General features: G+C 33.6%; 2 protein-coding genes across 7 annotated transcripts in view; one reads left to right on the plus strand and one right to left on the minus strand.

Moving 5' to 3' along the window:
* The window catches only part of LOC115209402, a 215,593-nt gene that overhangs the window by 11,782 nt on the left and 181,449 nt on the right, over window positions 1-22,362 (plus strand). The gene's annotated exons all lie outside the window — the stretch shown is intronic.
* LOC115232382 overlaps window positions 7,643-22,362 on the minus strand; it is a 137,672-nt gene continuing 122,952 nt past the window's right edge. For 3 of the 4 annotated variants that reach the window (XM_036508777.1, XM_036508792.1, XM_036508783.1), the window contains exons 2-3: window positions 10,893-13,228; window positions 7,643-7,705 (exon numbers count right to left, since the gene is read on the minus strand). In XM_036508777.1, coding sequence (XP_036364670.1) covers window positions 10,997-12,886 — 1,890 coding nt within the window. In that variant the 5' untranslated portion in view covers window positions 12,887-13,228 and the 3' untranslated portion in view covers window positions 7,643-7,705; window positions 10,893-10,996. Of the gene's footprint in view, window positions 7,706-10,892; window positions 13,229-18,201; window positions 18,387-22,362 lie in introns of those variants that run through there. The other variant, XM_029802240.2, reaches the window with a different exon arrangement.

Genomic DNA, 22,362 nt, shown 5'->3' on the forward strand with positions numbered 1-22,362 from the left:
GAGCTCTAAAATGTTAAGGCCCCTATTGGGGGTGGGGGTCTTAATGTCAACCAGAGAAGTTGAACTTTTGAGAATCTTTTTTACTTGGGTCTTATATGTACAGCTTGAATTTCTTTGAAATAGGAAATATATGTTCACTGGATTTGTAGAAGGGAGCAAAGCTACAGGAAACCAAACGATGAATGATAACAATAAGCAGTCAGCTACAGTACCCTAGTCGTTACCACTCCCAATGTAGGATTCCTCACCATCCAGGTGACAGGCACAGCCGTAAGATGCATTACGAATCTATAGCAATTGGTAGGGCGTGACCCATCTGAAATAAACATTAACAACTATGTGACGTGATGGCCAAGGAGAAATGAAAGTTGGAATTTACAAATGACCACTATGCTGATACGTAACTGGACAGAATAAATTTACAATCTATAAATGTCTTTGAATAACCAGTCACTCATCTGGGAAGGCCTTGAAATCAATGTTACCATCTAGGGACTATGTGTGACCCAGTGATAATAAAAAGACTGAAAGGAGGTCTGCTATCAAATAACTTTACTCCACACTTTGCAACTGAATTAGTGGAAACAAAGATGCCTCTCATTTACTTGACAATTTATGCAGCACATTGCAGAAATCACAATTTAAGTGTATGTCAAAGCAAACTGTTACACTGTTGTACCATTGAATTACAAATAATGCTTATCTGATATGCTCGGATGGCCCCACAGCTTCCAAGAGCACAACTCCATTCGTCTTTGCTTAGATAAAATGACTAAATTGTGGGTGTTAAGTCCCCATGAAGGGGTCTTTCTAACTTGTAAGAAGATGAAATTTTATATTACTTCATTTGTATCAAATATCTATAGTTAAAATTTCATCAACAGCAAAAATACATGAATTGCCATGGGGGTTATGGCCGTTATGCATAGAATTTAATTTCCAAATTTCGTAAAGATCCATTCAGTACTTTTGACTTAGTTTTGGATCATAAAAGAAATGACTAAAATTTGGGAGTTAAGGCCCCCATTAGGGTGTCTTAGAATCCTCATGTGAAGTGGAAAATTTGAGAATACTTCTTGATGTGTGTTAATTACCCATGGCTGAAATTTCATCAACATCGAAAATTTATGAATTTTCACGGGGGTTCTGCCCCCTTTAAGCCATTTGAAATTCAAGCCAAACATTTTGTATTTTACCTGCACTAATGCATTGAATATAAGTGTCAAATATCATAAGGATCCATTTAGTAATTTTAGTCCATGAAATTGTATGAAACACACAGCATTACCCTTCTCTCTAGGGTTGGACTTTGTGTTCCAAATTTTATGATGATCGGTGCAGCAGTTTTCGAATGTATAAGTGACACACGAACACACATAAAGACATTGACTTTGATATAAAAGATATGAATGTGCACATATACATATACATATATATATATCTGTGTGTGTGTGTGTGTGTGTGTGTGTGTGTGTGTGTGTGTGTGTGTGTGTGTGCGTGCGTGTATGTTTGTGTCAATTATATATATATATAGAAACACACACACAAAGATAAATTGATAGATACACCTGAGTGGGCAAACAAAAATATGAGATAGCCTAGTGCTTTTTTCATGTTGATAAGCCTAGTATTTATTCTGTTAGTTTGTTCTTGTGAAACCAGTAAGTTATGGGGATGTAAATAAACGAACAGCAGTTGTGAAGCAGTGATGAGGGCGAAACACAGAAATAAAGTCACACACATACACTTACATATATACATACATATATATACGATTGATTTCTTTCAGTTTCTGTCTACGAAATCCACTGACAAGGCTTTGGTTGGTGTGAGATTATAGCAGAAGATATATGCCAAGTCACCACACAGTGGGACTGAACCTAGGACCATGTGTTTTGGAACCAAGTGTGTTACCACACAGCCACACCCGCACTATGTACGTGTTTGTGTATATGTGTATGGGTGTATATATGTATGTATGTATATATGTGTATATATGTGTGTGTACATATTACATGTACATATATATATATAATCAACTAATAAGGGTGAGAAAATTGGATACTAATTTAATAGTACATCCATTTAACACCAAGTGGCTTAGTGCTTAAAAAACCTGGATTTCGATAAATTTTTACATAAATATAAGAGAGTAACCACTATGTGGTCGACTCTAGCACTAAAAATAGATCCGCTAGGTTTCAGCCACAAAGAATTGTTTCCGATGAAAGTTAGCACGACTACTAGCGCAAACGAACAAGGCAAATAAAAATAACAAAAATGCAGATTAGTTCAGGACAATTGTTTCGCTATTAGTTCAGGACAATTGTTTGTGGTAGGGGCAGTAAGAATCGCTATGCAGGTTTAGTGTGACATCTAAGAAATTTGCCTTGCTAAGTTCGTTATCAAAAACTATGCTCATGCCCATCCTATTAAAGAACCTAGCTAATCTACTTTTAGTTTTCTGTATCATTCTATTCGGGGTGTTCTGTAGGTAAAACAGACAATCGTCACGATATAGGCCGCCTCCGATGTCCGGGAATTGGTCGGATAATTCATAGAGAATATAGATTCCGACCAAATCGGCAATCTGGGCGCTATCTGAACTTTCCATAGGTACATCGAACTCGTTGGGAGTATCCTTACGAACCCATAACTTGTCTTCAAACTGTATAAAGGATTTTCTGGCGACTAGAATTATATCAATTTCTTCTCTTGTGAGGCCTGCCTTATTATGTGCATGCCACAGGGCCTTATTGAGTACGCTAGGGTTAATCGAGGGGTAGAAATTAGCAATATCGAACTGAATGAACTTAGTTCTGTTTTTATTAGGGATAGAAGAGAACCACTTTACGACTTGCGAGGAGTTCGCCCAAGGGTTAAGCTTAAGCTTATTAACTAAACTAGAAATGTATTTGTCTAAAATGTACGTACTGATGGAACCGATGTCGGAACTAGAAGGGCATATGAGCCTTAATGCTGGATTGGTGTGGAAATTTGGTTTGTGGTCCTTAACGATGAATCTAGGTTGTCTTGGGTTAAGCGGTTGTGTTCTCATTTGAAGCCCATAATTTACCATAATTTTCTTAATCTCCAAGTTAACTCTTCTCATTGTATTCTTATTTGTAGTTCTATAGTTCTTCTGGATCTCTTTCCTGAGTAATTCTAAGTACTGGTTTATAGGTATCTTGTAAGTGTTCCTTGTTTTGTCAGATTGGACCAGGATTCCGTCTGAGCTGTTGATATCCTTAGTAATTTTCCCTAGGTATCTGAGGTGTTTATTCCTACGGGGCGACTTCCTGAATTTAATGCTCCTTACAATGCCCCATAAGTCGTCCTCAAATTTCTTCAGTCTGGGGTTAGGTGGTGGCGTCTCCATCGACTTGAAAAGCTTCTTATATTCGGATGATGTTACGGACCGGTTCTGTTTTAAATCCTCGTTATCATATGTATATATATATATATTATATATATATATATATATATGGCCTGAGAGCGAGATATTCACATTGGCGGCGGATACAGGAGTTCTGAAAGTATATTTTCCAAATACAGTATTTACTAGATGTAGAGGTGCGCTGGATTCAGGATGGAGACGGCAAAAACGGCTGTGGCACCGAGGATATGTATATAATCTTTTATTCTTTTACTTGTTTAAATCATTTCACTGCGGCCATACAGCAGCACCGTCTTCTTGATGAGTGTGTGTTTGTTTGCGTGTGTGTCAGTGTCTGTGTATGTGTGTGTGTGTGTGTAAGAGTCTTTCTAAATATACTTGATATTGTCCCAATGTTTAATGAAAGTTCTTCTAAAATTTTATTGTGTCTGGGTTTGACTCATTCTCTTTTAGTGTTTTTTTTATTACTTTTGAAATTTATTAACTGTTTAAAAGTTATTTAGAGAATAGAATGTCACAAAGCCTTTGTCTGTATTTTGTATGTAACCGCTTTCGTTGTTGAACTTCTACAAAACACATGTTCTGGGGTAATGCGTGTAGAGAAAGTTGTTTTTGTTTATGGGGTTGACGATTTCGGGTTTAGCTTCAGATTGAGAAGACTTATGCAGTGCCTTTCATAGCTGGACATTTTCGTCTTTTATTTTGTAAAAAGGGAATATTTTCTATTTTCCATTTGCACAAATGTTTACATGTTTATTACGTGGACAATTTCTAAAAGATGAATTTTTAATTTACTATTTGAGGACGTTCACACGGTTGGTGAAATTTGTTTCTGTTCCTCCAATGTAATTCTCGTCGAATTGTAGGCAAGTAATGCAGAAGATGTGACGTTTTGTTTTGAAATTCATGTTTGCATTCATTTGCAATTCCTTTAAATTCTTGATTTTGAGGGTTGTTCATTTTTCAATTCTTTTGACAGACCCAACAATGAGTCTCAACTGTTTGAGTAATACACATATATACACACACCCTCCCACAACCACACCCTCATTTACACACACAAATACGGAAATGCTTTGAGAGAAGTATGACAAAGCGCCCAGAGACATGGATTCCGAGAAGAAAGACAAACAACGTTATAGTCGATATCAAAATAAATTCTTTATTCGATTCGAAACAAAATAAACAAAAACCTGGATTAAACCAGACAGAAAGAAAATATTAAGCAATGAAGAATTGTTTTTCAGATTGTACATTTAGATGTATATATGTGCGTGTGCGTGTGCATGTAAGTCGATAAATGAAATACCAGTGAAATACTGGAGTCGATATAATCGACTAGTGAACGCCCCACAAATTTCAGGTTTTATGTCTCCACTAGAAAGCATTATTATTATTATTATTATTATTATTATTATTATTATTATTATTATTATTATTATTATTATTATTATTATCATTATTATCGATAATTTTTTGATGTTTCGGACCGATGCTCTCCGTAAGAAAGGAGTGAATGGGGAAAAAAGCGGGAGAGAATAAAAGAGTGATGTGTTTCATGTGCTGGTTAGAATGTGTCTGGGCGTATGAAATTTGTATTTGTGTGGCGTTTATTATGTGTGTGTGCAAACGCATAGGCATCTGGGGATATATTTGAACGTGTGTGTGTGTATGTGTACGACTAAGCTAGTGTGTGCATTGTGTGTATTGTTGTGTATGGTGAGGATACCTATTTAGCCGGTGTGGGTGGAGGAGATGGGCAGTCGAATATGGGACGTGTGTGCTAATCTGAGTGGGTTGGGTATGAGATGAAGAGAAGTGACGAATTATGACCATTAGGAGCAAAATAATGAAGGGAAAACATTGATTCCTTTTCACAGCGAAGGCGGGAGTCAAGTACAGACAGATGTGTGTATATACATAAGAGGGATGATCACTATGAGGACATCCATTATGCTAGAAGTTGATCCACTATGGTCTTGCTCTAGCACAATGGATAGCCACTTAGTGGTCATCTCTCATATATATGTAATGTAATTTTTCAATATGCTAGACAATTGGATTTAAATTGATATTAATCAAGTTAATAATCAAACTTTCACCCTTATTATTTTAAATTCATACATATATATATATATATATATATATATATATATATATATAATATTAGAAGAAAACACCTTTTATCAATTCAAAAGGAATAATTAAATTACACCATTTAGAAAATTACATATAATAGAAAAGTTAAAATTAAAATAACAATTAAAAAGTAAAGATTAAGTAAATTACAAAAATAATATAACGTATATAGTAGGTAGAAAAACAAAAGGATAAGCGTCTAATTAATCAACTCAATCAATTTCATTAATGAAAATACAATCAAAACTTTGAAAAAGTACAAATACACTCAAATCCATTATATAAATTCGTTATATTAATATCCATGTATAAAATCTATAGATTTAATATATCACACGATAAAAAGTTAAACATAAACGTTATATTAAAATAAAAACTAGTATATTTAAAAAAAGTACAATTTAATGAAAATATTATCTAATGATAATAAGAAATAAAGTCTAACCATTATACATTCTCAAATTAAATGATATGTAAAACGTAAAATCTTTTATAACAATCAAACATCGGACGTAAAAAATACTATCAAGAAACTATAAATAAATAAAAATATTACACCAAACAAAAGTAATAACAACAATAATATGAAATTCACAGCAGTACAATAATCAAATGAAATATAGAAACGATAAAATAAAATCAGACTTAGCTTTAGTATTTCTAAATTGAATTCTTTTTCCTTGTAAGTTTGGATTTTATTCCCTCAAATAATATATATATATATATATATATATATATATATATATATATATATAATATATATATATATATATATATCTAGAGAGAGAGAGAGAGAGAGAGAGAGAGAGCGAGCAATATAAAGATAGTATAAACAGTTATAAAAATGGAGAAAAGATGTTAAAAAATCAAAATTGGATTTAATACATACGAACGATCAAAGATCAATACAAATATGTAAGAAAATATTATTGTTGTTAAAGTTTTATTATAGTTAAAGTTATGTATTTTCATACTCCCCAGTGTGGAGAATTTAGGAAGAATATCAAAAAAAATTATGAATGAGAATGAAGAATGAAACACAAATGGCGTAATAGGGAAGATTTCACTGGATATTTACAAATAAGTTGTAAAAGGGGGAAAATAAGAGAAACGAAAATGCAAAATATATCAATGTGTCTGCAAGTCTATTTGTGCAATAATCATCTATAACTTAATATGTCTAAAGGATATATTTAAAAAAGAACGTGATGTTTATATATGCTAGACACGTGTCTTTGTCTTCTTGTTTACACTATGATCTTTTACTATTATTTTTTCCAATTATCCTTTAGACATTTAAAGTTATAGATTTTTTGCAGAGAGAGACTTGCATATACATTGATATGTCTTCCTTTCTCGTTCCTCATATAATTTTTTTCATTTTTACAACTTATTTATAAATATTCGGTTAAATTTTCCCTATTAAATAATTTAGTTTTCCTTCATTTTAATTAATAATTATTTTTGATGTTCTTCCTTAAATTCTTCACACTGATGAGAATGACAATACATAACTTCAATTATAATTCTTCTTATTATAATTTTTCTTACATATTTGTATTGTTTTGTAGTTCGCTTGAAGTATTGTGTATATATGTATATATATATATATTATATATATATATATATATATATATATATATATATATATAATATATATATATATATATATATATATATATATATATATTATATATATATATATATATATATATATATATATATACATAGTCAAAATGCGATAAAAAAAATTATTATCGCCGGTGATCTAGCACAAAAGACATTTTAGCCATAGGCTATATGTTATTCATATATAAGTACATTAAAAGGCTTCTAAAGGAAGAAGTGAGTACTAGATACACAAAAGTTGGATAAATTCAGTGAAATGTAAGTTTCATTTCACTGAATTTATCCAACTTTTGTGTATCTAGTACTCACTTCTTCCTTTAGAAGCCTTTTAATGTACTTATATATATATATATTATATATATATATATAATATATATATATATATATTATATATATATATATATATATATATATATATATATGTATATATATATATATATATGTATGTATGTATGTATGTATGTATGTATTTATGTATAGGAGATACATGAGTGTGTTTGTGACTGTGAGAATGCCCAGAACCATTATTATTATTATTATCATTATTACTATTATTATTATTATTATAATTATCATTATCATTATCATTATTATTATTATTATCATTACTATTATTATTATTATTATTATTACTATTATTATTATCATTATTATTATTATTATTATTATTATTATTATTATTATTATTATTATTATTTTATTATTATTATTATTATTATTATCATTATTATTATTATTATTGTTTATGGGTTTTTCTTCTATTTGCTTCTATTTCTTGCCGAGTGTCTTCCCGAATCCTAGGGCAAAGAAACTCATAGTATACATTGGTAGGCCATTAAACTAAACTCACTAGTTCGTTCATTTTTTTTTATAGAATAAAGTTAAATTAAAATACATGGGTAGTAATAGTTCTCACATCGACAATGCTCTTCTCAATACGTGTGATGTACCAGTTAAGACAATCTTTTGCACTTCTTGCAGGGATGGTAAGCCAGGGATCATTCTCATATAATTTTCGGTTCCCTTCTTGATCATTCCTAGTGCTCCTACGATCACTGGTAATGTAACCGCCTTGAGATGCCACATTTTCTCAATTTCAATGAACAGGTCTTTATATTTTCTGAGCTTGTCAAATTCTTTCGCCGAGATATTATGATCACAGGGGATGCTCATGTCGATCAATAAGCAAACTTTATTGTTTTGGTCTTTCAAAACAATATCCGGTTTATTGGCTTTGATGGTTCGGTCTGTATGTACTGGAATGTCCCACAGAATGGTTACATTTTCTCCTTCAGTTACAGCCTCAGGGTGGTGATTATACCACTTGTCGGCAGTTTTGATATTGTAATGCCGACTAATTAGCCAGTGTAGATATTGGCCAACTCTGTCACGTCTTAATTTATACTCCACTAGTGCTAAGACTTTACATCCAGAGATTAGGTGGCCCACTGTTTCAATCATGTCGTTGCAGAATCGGCATTTTGGGTCTGCTCCATTTTTCATCACATTGGCCTGGTAGTTCCGGGTTAATAGGCTTTGATCTTGAGCAGCCAGGATGAAACCTTCGCTCTCTGCTTTTAGCCCTGAGCTCCGTAGCCACTGATGGGTTTGCTTCTGGTCAACATCAGCTTGTTTGCTACGGACCACATATTTGCCGTGCAGAGGTTTCTCCTCCCACCTATCAGCCAATTGCTCGTGCGCTTTTTTCGTTGTCATTATTTTCACCTTCTTTGAAACAATAGTTGCCGTACTTCCCTCGGGTTGTTCAGTTTGGGTATCTTGCACGAGATCAATAGCAAATGTTTTGCTTTCCTTTATGATAGAATGAAGCTTCTTTCGTCTCTCGTGATTTTCCACGAGCTTTAGCATCCAGTCATTCGTTATTTCAAGATATTTGGCCAGTCCAATTGTGGTTGTTTTGTAAGCTAGTTCAAATTGGATCAGGCCTCGACATCCTTGGGCTCTGGGGAGGTAAAGGCGATCTACATATGCCTTTGGGTGGTGCATCCTATTACAACTCAGCAGCTTGCGTATTTTCCTATCTATATTCTTTACTTCACTCATATTCCAGTTCAACACATTGTAGCTATAAGTAACAACTGGAACTGCTAAGGAATTTATAGCTAACACCTTGTTACGTGCATTTAGTTTGATTTCAGGACTGCTCGAACTCTCCTATAACATTCCTTCCTGATCTTCTCTTTCATGCTTGCATGCTGAATAATAGAGCCTTCATTTATCCCTAAATATTTGTATGTTTGTTCTTGCTCAAGCTCTCTTATGACTGTGTCAACATCTAACACGACTGAATTTGTAGTCTTCACTTTCCCTTACTGGAAAGTGGCCTTGGCACACTTCTCAAGCCCAAACTCCATCCCGATGTCATCACTGAATGCTTTCACAGTGCGCAATATGCCTTCAAGTTCATTATCGTCTTTACCATAGAGTTTTAAGTCATCCATATAAAATAGATGGCTTATTTTTTTATTGACAATTTTATACCCATACCCTGTTCTGTTTAATTCACGTGTAAGGGGTATTAGGGCTATGCAGAATATTAGAGGTGAAAGTGAGTCACCTTGAAAAATTCCACAGTTGATGTTTATATTCTCTGAAGCAAGTACTCCATTAGAGTGGTATAATTGGAGATTCGTATTCCACAACGACATATTGTGCTTCAGGAAGTTTGAAATCACAGGGGAAATTTTGAAGATGTCCAGCGATTTCAAGATCCATGAATGCGGTATACTATCGAAGGCCTTTTTATAGTCAATCCATGCGGAGCTGAGATTTCTGCGCTTGTTGTGACAGTTCTCAAGGATCATACGATTAATTAGCAGTTGATCTTTGCATCCGTATGAGCCTCGGCAGCACCCTTTTTGTTCAATGGGGAAAATATCGTTTTTCTTCATGAATGCATATGTTTTCTCCGCCAGGATAGATGTTAGGATTTTATATGTGGTGGATAGACAGGTTATAGGCCGACAGTTTTTTGGAAGTTTGGTTTCGTTATTCTTTGGGAGTAGGTAGGTAATACCACTTGCTAACCATTCAGGTGTTTTCTTTGGATCTCTCATAATTCCATCGAGCAGCTGAATTAGCTAACCGTGTGCGCATGGGAGCGATGAGAGCCAGAAATTCGGCACCCTATCTTTACCGGGGGATTTCCAATATGGGCCTTCGTGAGTGCCTTTCTTAGGTCTGCTATTGTGATGCCTTCCCATGCTTGTTGTTGTAAATTTTGGTAGGATCCTTCAGTTTGTATAATCCAGTCTGCATTTATGTTGTACGTCTTCTCGTCACTCCAAATCCTTTCCCAAAAGTTTTGAACTTCTTCCATGGGAGGGGGGTCTTTAACGGTTACTTTCTCCTTCCCTATTATTATTATTATAATTATTATTATTATTATTATTATTATTATTATTATTATTATTATTATTATTATTATTATTATTATTATTATCATTATCATTATTATTATTATTATTATTATTATTATTATTATTATTATTATTATTATAAATATTATTATTATTATTATTATTATTATTATTATTATTATTATTATCATTATTATTATTATTACTATTATTATTATCATTATTATTATTATTATTATTATCATTATCATTATTATTATTATTATTATCATTATCATTATTATTATTATTATTATTATTATCATTATTATTATTATTATTATTATTAATATTATTATTATTATTATTATTATGTTATACAGTGTAGTTAATAAACCATAAAGCACACTTATGTACTTTTCATCGTATCGAAGAATATCAAATAACTTGATAAGCTTCTCCGTGATGTATTTCATTCTTCAAATAAGTTTATTGTTTGGATCATTTTATCTAACATGGTTATTGTTAACCTACGATCTGCATTTACTATAGACAATAATTTAGGTATCATAGACGTCATCAATATCAAAGTAATCTTTGTGAATGCTGATAAGTTCAAGTCTTCTCGACTTATTATATTGTTGCAAGCAAAGAAAAAGGTTACGATTAGAAACAGTTTTACAATGGATTTACCAATCTCGAATCTCAATGGAAAATGATGGTAAATAATTGTCTTGAACAAATTGGCATCCATGAATTCTTCCCCATATTTTGACTGAACTAAATTCGGACGAAGAATTTTGGCAAGCTTTATGGATCCAAGCAGAATGAAGTCATACTGTTTCTGGATAGCTTTTATGATTGCAATACCATAGAGAAGAAACATGGAAACAAACCATATATCACCAACAGTATCAGGCTTAGCAAGTACTGCAACAGCTATTGAAAATACATACTCGCAAAGGATACCAAAACTTACTGCAAATATATAGATTGAATAAATTCCCCACACTAGAAAACATGGAAACGATATGAATGTTAAAATGAAAGCAATAATCTTGAAAATATAGTTAGGATTCAAATACAGGGGGTAAATATAAACTCTGAAATAACTTAATGGTAAAGTTAAAATCAGATAAACAAATGGGATTCCATAATAAATGAAGCATAGAAATAATTCACAGACAGAAAATACAGCAGATAAAATTGTAATGGAAATAAAGAGCCAAAGCGCAATGAATTGCCAGAAAATATTTCTCCTGCAGTAATATAACCAAATTTTCTTTATACGTTTGAACCAAGTATAAATTATTAAATGCCAGAAATTTGTGTTTAAAGCTGTAGAAACATTAGCTTTCATTATTGCATAGAGTAGATCATAATCCTGTTGTGTAGAAACATTTAAACTGCCATACTTCTCTAATAATGTGATATTTTGTATCAGAAACGTGAAAGTGGATCTTTGATGTAGTGCATTATACGCGACAGTCTCACTTAAACGACTGGGAAGAACGAAGAGAATAAAGCTAAAAAATATATAGCCGATGAAGCACAAAAACGGACCCCCCAAGAAGCCATCTGTACTGTCATAACTTTCTGTTATTCCTAATATTAGGGCGCGATAGCCCAACGGTAAACCATCTTGGTAAATAATTTCTATTGTTTCATATAAAAAGAAGTAATGCATCAAAAGATCCAGAAAGAGTACTGAAAGTGAAAATAGAATACAAAGGAATCTTCTTAGTCTTGAGGCAAAGAAAGAGGAATTGTGGAAACAAAATACCCAAGACAGAAAATGTGAGAATGTGTAAATATTATGTTTTACATTGATCCACTCGGATTTGTATGGTAATGTGTTTTTAATTGTAAATATGAATTCATCGTGAGCAAACAGTGGCAGATTGAGTTGACGGGAATGTAAAGGTACTTTCGCTTTTGATACGAAACTAATGAGTAATGGTAATATAGCCCACAAAACGGCACCGGCGATACGTGCTAAATTCTGAAACATAGCATTCTCAATAATCTTTCCTGAACAAATAGATTTGGAGTGATAAAAATAGCTTCCATTTTTATAGAGTTTACAGCAATAGTTCTTCAACATTTCTCGATTATTACCAATTCTTTTGTTGGCTTCAAATGTGCCAGGGCTATTCGTCTTCATGTCTTGAGATAAATTTATATAAAAACACATGTATCCAGATTCTGCCATTTGCAATTTGTCCATAAATATGATTCTTTTCAATGCGTCGAATATCAAATATATTAAATCGTGTCTCTGAATATTTTGTTTTCCACAAGTGATATTGATATCAATCCTTTGTTTAGCAACGTAGACGTCCAACATATTAAAAGTGCGCATTGAAAAATCATAGGGGAAAGTTTTATATATAGTTAAAGCGCCTGATTTATCTGGAATCCACGTAAAACTCCTCGCATTTGCAAAATAATCCAATGGCACAGGATTAAGAAGTTCATCAAGTGTCTTGTTTGATAAATGGACTTCAAAATTGAAAACCGCTTTTTCTAATTTACTAAATGAAATAAAATCTCACTGATATTGGGAGGGATTTTAACTTCACAATCATTGCCGTGTTCCTTCGCATCGATGTTTAGTAATGTCAGTGTGATAATAAGAATGATTGAAAGAATAAGAGAACTGGTTGCTGTTATTGTCGTCTGCACGGCAGCCATATTTGGTTATCTGTAAAAATGTGAAAAAACAAAGCATATTAAGTAATGAAGATTCAACTCCGTTTCTTTATTTCATAGACATTTGCACTGTTACGAAATAATCATAAGTGTTGTGGTCAATGTATCTGAGAAATCAATGCATTTTTCTGTTGCCGAGTACCTCTTCTATGGTTAAACATATCCCCGTTTCAAGGTCAATATTTTCTATTCAAAGGTTGCAGGAGATTTTCTATTGTTTTTGATACTACCTAGTTCAAGGTATTAAAATTAGCATCATAACTGAATCAAGTTATATTTGAACTGAAAATACGGAGGTTTTAATGTAGATGGTAAAGATATATGAAATGAGTATGAATTTCGTTTCAAACAGATTCAAAATGGAACGCTAAGAAATGACTATGTATGAGTACGTTTCTAGTAGACCTGAAGATGATAGTAACACAGAGATGAAACGAAACCCCTTTTGGACTCATGACCGATACATCACACTAGGCTTCAAAAGATATGCATTTACAGTCCAAGAACGGGAGATTGCTACTAAATACCTAATCAATAAAAGAGACATTGAAGCCATTGGCGTTCTAAGGGCAGCTGAAAATATAGATGAATCATCGTCATCATCATTATCATCGTCGTCGCCGTCATCATCATCCTTGTTATCTTCATCATAATCCTCATCATTTCACGTCTGCTTTTCATGCTGGCATGGTTTGGACGGTTTGACAGGAGCTGGCTAGGCAAAAGCCTGCACAAGGCTTCAGTGTATATTTTAGCATGGATTTTAGGGCTGGATGCTTTTCCTAACCAACAGGCCGGAAGAGTGTCTTTTACGTGGCCCCAGCATAGAGTAGGCCAGTTTTGGCATGATGTTTACAGCTGGATGCCCTTCGAAAATACCAACCACTTTACAGTGTGGATTGGTGGCTCTTTACCTGGCACCAACATTTGCAGGGTCACCAAGTAATTTGCAAGACAAATATTCTTTCAGACGGGAGGGAGCATTGGAAGAAGTGATGCTGTGCCAGGTGAAGAGAGGTTGTTGTGACAGAAACAGGTGTGCATTCATGCTAAGGTAAGCATAACGAGTCAGATATTGTTGTCTGGGACAGAAAAGAAAAAGAATGTACCGTCGTACAGGTCGGTTGCCCTGCTGATGGGAATATCTCTTTGAAAATCAAAAACAAAGAAGGTAATTATGGACAAATGCATTGTAACTTCCAGCTTCTATATCCAGATTACGAATTTGCATTCATACGAATAATAATCCTTTCTACATTAGGCCTGAAATATTTGCGGGAGGAGCACCTCGATTACATCGAAAGAGATACTTGAATACACAAAAGCTCAGCCAAGAATTAAGAATTAGTTAGAATGTTTTAGAAAAATGCAAGATGCTGTGCAATAACGCAGCCCTGTTGAAATGTTTGAGGAAATGCAAACACCAGAAATATATGACTACACAGCGAAAGAAAACGTTCGATATTCTGCGGCCCGGAAGGATTAAAATCGAAACCTTTTCTGTAGATGAATGAAACAGTTCTTGGAGTTCTAATATATTCCAGTTATCTTAGGTTACCCCTCACAAGAAACCACTGGTCAAGTGACGAAGATCTGGGTGTGCCATTAATCAAAACTGCTATTACAAGAAATCCACTCCAGCATCTTTAAAGCACCATTCACTTCAGAATAACGAAAATTGGGAGGAGAATAAAGATGATACTGGTTACGTACGTCGTTCTATCTTTACCATGATTCAGAATTCCTTCAATAGATTCGAAATTTGTGAAAAGAGTCTGTCAGTCGATGTAATGATGGTCAACTACTATGGGGGCATAATTCACTCAAACAATTTATAAAAGGGAAACCCATAAGATTTCGTTAAAAATTTTGGGCATTGTGCTGTGTTTCAGGATTTTGTTACAACTTTGATCTGTATTGTGGCAAGAGAATTCAAAAAAGACCCGAAGACGATCTTCCACTTGGAAGGAAAGTTTCTTGGAGTGGTAGATGATCCTCGGTCACATTCCGTATATTTTGATAATATATTCACAAAGTATGATCTGTTAGTGCACCTCGGGCAAATGGGATTTGATGCAACCGCTACGAGAGATAATTGTCTCAAGAGATGTCCTCTAAAGGAAAGAGCATTGATGAGAAAGGAGCCAAGATGTTCATATGATTATAGATTTGAAATCAATGATGAAATCTTTGTAGTTAGTTGGCTTGACACTAAATGTTTGAGAATTGGGACTAATCCTGATTCAGTCGAACCCATTTGCAATGTACAACGCTAGAGTAAAGGAAGTAAAAGCAAGGGCAATGTGACCCGACCCCATGTTTGCGGCTCATATAACAATTGCACGGGTGAAGTTGACAAGCCCGACTGGAAACAAAGGAGGAAACATAAATATTTACTCGATTTCAGGAGATATCTATGCGTTTCATATCTAAAGCTCTCCACTGCTAAGCAATCTGAACAATAAACAAAGACGATCACACCATCCACACCAAATGCTGACGTTCAATTTGATTTGAAAGGCCATATAATAGCTAAACGAGATCAGCAACGACGTTGTCAAAATATGTCGTACAACAGGAAACCACTAAATTATTGTGAAAAGTGCAACGTCACCCTGAGTCAAGACTGTTTTGGCCCATTTCCTCAAGGCATAGTCTTATAAATTGATTTCCTTCAATCTTGTTTTTTTGTATGATTTGTATTTCAATCTTTAATTGTATCGTATTTTTTGTATTTCACTCTATTATTTCGCTGTATTCTTTCAAAAACTTTAGCCATTTTACATACAAACTTTAATACCAATAGAATATATTAACAGATAACATATGAGGGATTTTGAATTTATGAAAGTATCACATTGAGCCAGGGTCCTCTTTATGGAAAACCCGTGTATTTCCATTTCTACTTGAAGTAAAGCAGTTTTTATAATTGATTTTTATTATCTTACCCTTTTTTTCAATAATCTTTGAAAATTTAAAAGTAATATTCAAACATCTCAGTACTCTGGGACTTAATGGGTTAAATTTACAAAAACAGAAGAGAGAGAAACATATATAAAGACGGAAACGTGGTTGAGGGATTTTTAGTTAAGGCGGTATTTATTTTCTTCGTTTCAGAAGGAAAGATATCGTTAGGACGAACGACCAAGTTGTGGAGAGTTGGGATGTTGCTTTTCTTTGTGTGATTTTGAAGACAGACAAGGAAATCCAGTTGTGAAGTGAACAGGTCATCTCTAAGCTAGGCCATTCTTTCAATGTTCTCTGCATGTGATTTCCTCAGGACTATGTGTGGCAGTTTATAGCGTTGTCTGTTCTCTGGCGCTCTGTCTTGGGTGCTTGAGATGTGGTGCTTTTATAGCCACGTACATACAAAGAAAAACACCCTGTTGATGTTCTTGAAATTCCATTGAATAGCCTTGAATCTAGGTTACAAACCGGTTCTTTCTCCATTGGCAAGGAATCTTGAAATAAAACTGAACAATGACATACATAAACACAAACATATATGCATACATACATACATACATACATACATACATACATACAAACATACATACATACATACAAACATACATACATACATACATACATACATACATACATACATACATACATACATACAAACATACATACATACATACATACATACATACATACATACATACATACATACATACATGCATGCATGCATACATACAAACATACATACATACATACATACATACATACATGCATACATACATACAGACTGGCTCGAAGCGACACAGCGCGTATTTAGTATGGAAGACTATTTATGGAAGATACGATGAATACTATCTCCATCTTTGAAGCCCTGTTAAATAACTGGTTAATCTCCAGATGAATTAACTGAAGGAGCCTTTTATTAAAGATTGTATTGATTTTCGACTGAAACCTGAATTTAGCATGCAGAGATTTACTACAAACAACATGGCTGGACACAACATCAACAACAACACAACCAAGGAACAGAACAAAAACAACAGCTCAACAGATAAACAGATTCTTTCTAGCTGTAGTTAGAGAAGAAACCCTAACCACAAAACTCATTTTGTTTTCTTGGATTTATGAATTGAGGACAGATTTATTAATTGTTATGGAAGAGCTAAATAAAACCCCGTCGTTGGATGTTTGATCAGATTGGAACCATACATGGACGATCTGCAACCACAACTAAATCATTTTACTGCGAAAGTAGCAATAGTAGTCAGGGATATATGGCGGTGCCCCGACTAAAAATTTTTCAAGAAGAAATAACTTTGATTTCGAAGCACGCTCTCGAAGAGAGAGAATTCTATATCAAAGTAAGCAAAAGACTACCAGACACGGTATTAAAAGTTCACCAAGAAGAAGAGAAGAAGGAGATAGAAGTGATGTTTGGGGATAGCAAAAAGAGGACACTCAATTACGAACTGATCTCTCTCAAAGAGGCGTTAAAAGCTGTGAGTGGGAAACCCCGAAATCAGAAGAGAATAAACAAAACAAATTCAGTAAACAAAACATTTAATGAGAACCAGGCAGAAGTATACAGAGATATTGAGAGGAGGAGTAGTGAACATCACAGAAACTTCTTCACGAGAAGACATAGTCTTCTTCTGGATGAAAAGGTGTTAAGCAACAAAAATAACAATAACAAACAGGAAAGGAAAGGCAACAGCATTTATAGGGATTCCAACCCCAGAGAAAAAAAGAAAACCAGATTGATTCATGCTTTATCCTCAGACAGACACCTCGTCTCACAGTAAACCCATCCAAAGAAAACAAAATACTAAAAATAACAGCCAAATATCTCTCAAATCATTCCTTCAATTCTTAGAAAGGAAATACATTGGTGGATAATGCATGTGAATAGAGAGGGTGGTGGTCAAGGTTAGAACGTCTTGTATCATAGATCTACTCCCGCAACACTGACATGTTGCTAAACCAAGGAAATAATAATTCTCTTACCTTTTGCGAGTCTCTCGATTTCAATGATATACGTACAACAAATACTGGGAAACAAAAAGTAAGCCAATTTCTTAAAAGCATCGATAATATTTCTCAACCAACAAAACAACCTTCCTCTGTGCTTTCCTGATCAAAACAGAACCCAAGTGGTGGTAGACAGACTGTATTGTCAGAACTATGCCTGAATAGGGGTAAACTATTTCCTGTGCCTGTGAAATATATAAATATATGCGTAAAATTGTAAATCTATATCTGTAAATAATACATTAACATCATTCATGCGGATAACCCAATTTTATACATGCATGCACAATAACCCGAGAAGCTTTAGTTACCCCTGCACATTTAGATAGGCTTATTACTTTTAGTAAATTGGATTTTCCAAAATGTTATTTTTAACACTAGAAAACTCAAAAAAATCTTGTCTGTGTAATCATTTCTCTTGACAGTCATGTCCAAATTCATCTTCAGATGCCAAATAAAAATGACAAAGAAGAAGCATGAGAAACGAGCTCAGATTGAAATTTGGTAAAAAAATGTAGAAGTGTGTGAGTAAGACAGCAGCTGATTGGTCTGTAACTCCATCAACTGTTTCAAGAATTCAGAAAAGAATGGAAGAAGGTTCAAAAAGAAGGCTTCACCTACAAGAAGTAGCCGAGAATGTTCCCTGATATCAAACTCAGCCAACCTAAAGTTGATACATCAGAAATTATGATACTGTTAATTTAGACAATCTAACTGAAATAGAAGGTTAAGAATAGATTAGTTAGGTTTTTTTCGTAGAATGGGCTTTCACATTGTTTTTGACGATGAGTTAACTAAGGCTAACTTCTTAGATATTACTCTTAATTTACAAAATAACTCGTACTTCCCATACCACACACCTTCCACAAATCTCAATTATATTAGTCCTTCCAGTAATCTCGCTAGGGCAATTACTAAGAATTTAGTTAAAATCATTTCAGTTAGATTGTCTAAACTATTCGCCAATGTTGACATTTTTAACGACAAGGCAGAATTTTTATAACCTTTTATGCCTTAGTTAAAGCAGAATATAAAGAAAAAGTTACATACATTGATTCTGCTCAATTTCGTCCATCATCTACTGTTCAAGACAAGAAATCTAGTTGTAATAATAAGAGTGATTTTAATTCTAATATTGTAAACAACACAAAACATAATAAAATTCCTGTACGGAGTAAGGGAGTCAAGTGTTATTTAAGCCCATTTTTCCACTCTAGAGGTATTTCACTGTTCTTTAAAGATAATACCGCTTACAATTTGAATGTTACTAGGAAAACTCTCTGGTTTGTTATTCCGTATAGAAAACAAATTAAATTTAATCTTCCTTTACAATTCCGTGATGTGGTTGCTAGGAACTTTCCAAAAAATTATTAATTCTCTTATAGTTAGAGTTGACTTCTCCAACACAAAAAATCTTTCACAAATTATATCTTCTCATAATACCAGTCTGCTAAATAAAAGTTCATTTTCTGGGAGTTACAACATTAATTTTGTTAATTCCAGCCCCTCAATAATAATAATAATAATAATAATAATATAATAATAATAATAATAATAATAATAATAATAATAATAATAATAATAATAATAAAAATAATAATAATAATAATAATAATAATAAAAGAAATAGACAAAGAAAAATCCCAGCAATGGTTGAGAAGCTCAGGACTCAAAGCAGAAACAGAGGGATTTTTAATTGCAGCACAAGACCAAAGCCTCCCCACCAGAAATTACCAAAAACATGTAATGAAAAGAAATATTACAAGTAACTGCAGAATATGTGGAGATGGACAAGAAACAATAAATCATATTATCTCTAGCTGCCCAGTCCTGGCTAAGAAGGAATATATTCACAGACATGACAGAGTTGGAACTTACATACATTGGAAGCTATGCCAACATTATGGAATAACAACAGAAAAAAGATGGTATAGGCACACACCAGAAAAGGTCACAGAAAACGAGAAAGCAACCATACTCTGGGATATGCCGATACACACAGATAGAGAAATTAAGGCCAACAGACCAGATATAGTTGTCAGAGACCATGAAGAAAAAAAATGCTTTCTAATTGATGTATCAGTACCGGCAGATGACAACGTTTCTCTAAAAGAAATGGAGAAACTCTCAAAATACAAAGACCTGGAAATAGAGGTAACTAGAATGTGGAATCTGAAAACAGAAACAATTCCTATCATAGTAGGTGCATTAGGCATGATAAAAAAATATTCAGACAAATACATAACAAAAACACCAGGACTTACAAACACATATAACATACAGAAAATTGCACTACTAGGCACTGCACACATCCTACGCAGAACACTTTCCATACAATAACCATCAGAGCATCACAACAAATCACAGCACATACCCAAGGCACACAGAGCTGCGCTCGGTAGTGAAGTGAAAGCACGCTATAAAAATAAAAATAAAACTACTGAATAATAATAATAATAGTGATGATGATGATAATAATAATAATAATAATAATAATAATATAATAATAATAATAATAATAATAATAATAATAATAATATTAATAATAATAATAATGATAATAATAATAATAATATTAATAATAATAATGATGGTGATAATAATAATAATAATAATAATAATAATAATAATAATAATAATAATAATAATAATAATAATAATAATAATAATAATGATAATAATAATAATAATATTAATAATAATAATGATAATAATAATAATAATATTAATAATAATAATGATGGTGATAATAATAATAATAATAATAATAATAATAATAATAATAATAATATAATAATAATAATAATAATAATAATAATAATAATTCGCTATTAAGGTAGTGAGCTGGCAGAATCGTTAGCATATTGGACAAAATGCTTAGCAGTATTTCGTCCATCTTTGCGTTCTGAGTTCAAATTCTGCCAAGATCGACTTTGCTTTCCATGCTTTCAGGATTGATGAAATAGGTACCTGATGATCACTGGGGTCGATGTCATCGATAGTCCCCACCCCGATCCCTTGAAATCTCTTCCCCTGTGCCTGTAGCAAAAAAGATTATTATCTCCAGTTATTAAGCAGCAAGCTGGCAGAAAGGTTAGCACGCCGGGCGAAATGCTTAGCGGTATTTCGTCTGCCGTTACGTTCTGAGTTCAAATTCCGCCGAGGTCAATATCATCGACTTTATCCGTTTGTCTGTCCTTGTTTGTCCTCTCTGTGTTTAGCCCCTTGTGGATAGTAAAGAAATAGGTATTTCGTCTGCCTCTACGTTCTGAGTTCAAATTCCGCCGAGTTCCACTTTGCCTTTCATACTTTCGGGGTCGATAAATTAAGTACCAGTTAAGCACTGGGGTCGATGTAATCGACTTAATCCGTTTGTTTGTCCTTGCTTGTCCCCTCTGTGTTTAGCCCCTTGTGGGCAGTAAAGAAAGGTATTGCGTCTGCCGCTACGTTCTGAGTTCAAATGCCACCGACGTCGACTTTGCCTTTCATCCTTTCGGGGTCGATTAAATAAGTACCAGTTACCCACTGGGGTCGATGTCCTCCCTATGTTTAGCCTCTTGTGGGTAGTAAAGAAATAGGTATTTCGCCCGTCGCTACATTCTAAGTTCAAATCCCGTCGAGGTCAACTTTGCCTTTCATTCTTTCGGGGTCGATAAATTCAGTTGCGTACTGGGGTCGATCTAATCGACTGGCCCCCTCTCATATATTTTCAAGCCTTCTTTCTAGAGTAGAAAAGAATCGAAAGCACTCCAGTCAAAATTAAATACGAGATAAATACATCAGATAAATGAAATACAAGAGTCGTATATGAGTAATGCAATTTAATAAATGACTTGTTGCACATGTTCAGGCATTTATTAAAATAAGCCATCAATCTTGCATAGGATTTCCAGTTTCCTTAAGAAGTTTTGAAGTTTTAATGGGATTGAGCCCAACGCTCCGATCACCGCTGGTATCACTTTTACATTACTCTCTCGCATTCCATACAGCCTTGCCATTTCCACTTTCAATTCAGAGTACTTCGTAATTTTTTCAACCTCTTCACTCGCAACATTCATATCATTTGGTATGGCTACATCAATGATCTGACCGTATTGGTCTCTCTTATTCAATATGACAATATCCGACCGACGGTAT

The sequence above is a fragment of the Octopus sinensis genome, linkage group LG1 (assembly GCF_006345805.1).
Source record: "Octopus sinensis linkage group LG1, ASM634580v1, whole genome shotgun sequence".
NCBI classification, from domain to species: Eukaryota; Metazoa; Mollusca; class Cephalopoda; order Octopoda; family Octopodidae; genus Octopus; species Octopus sinensis.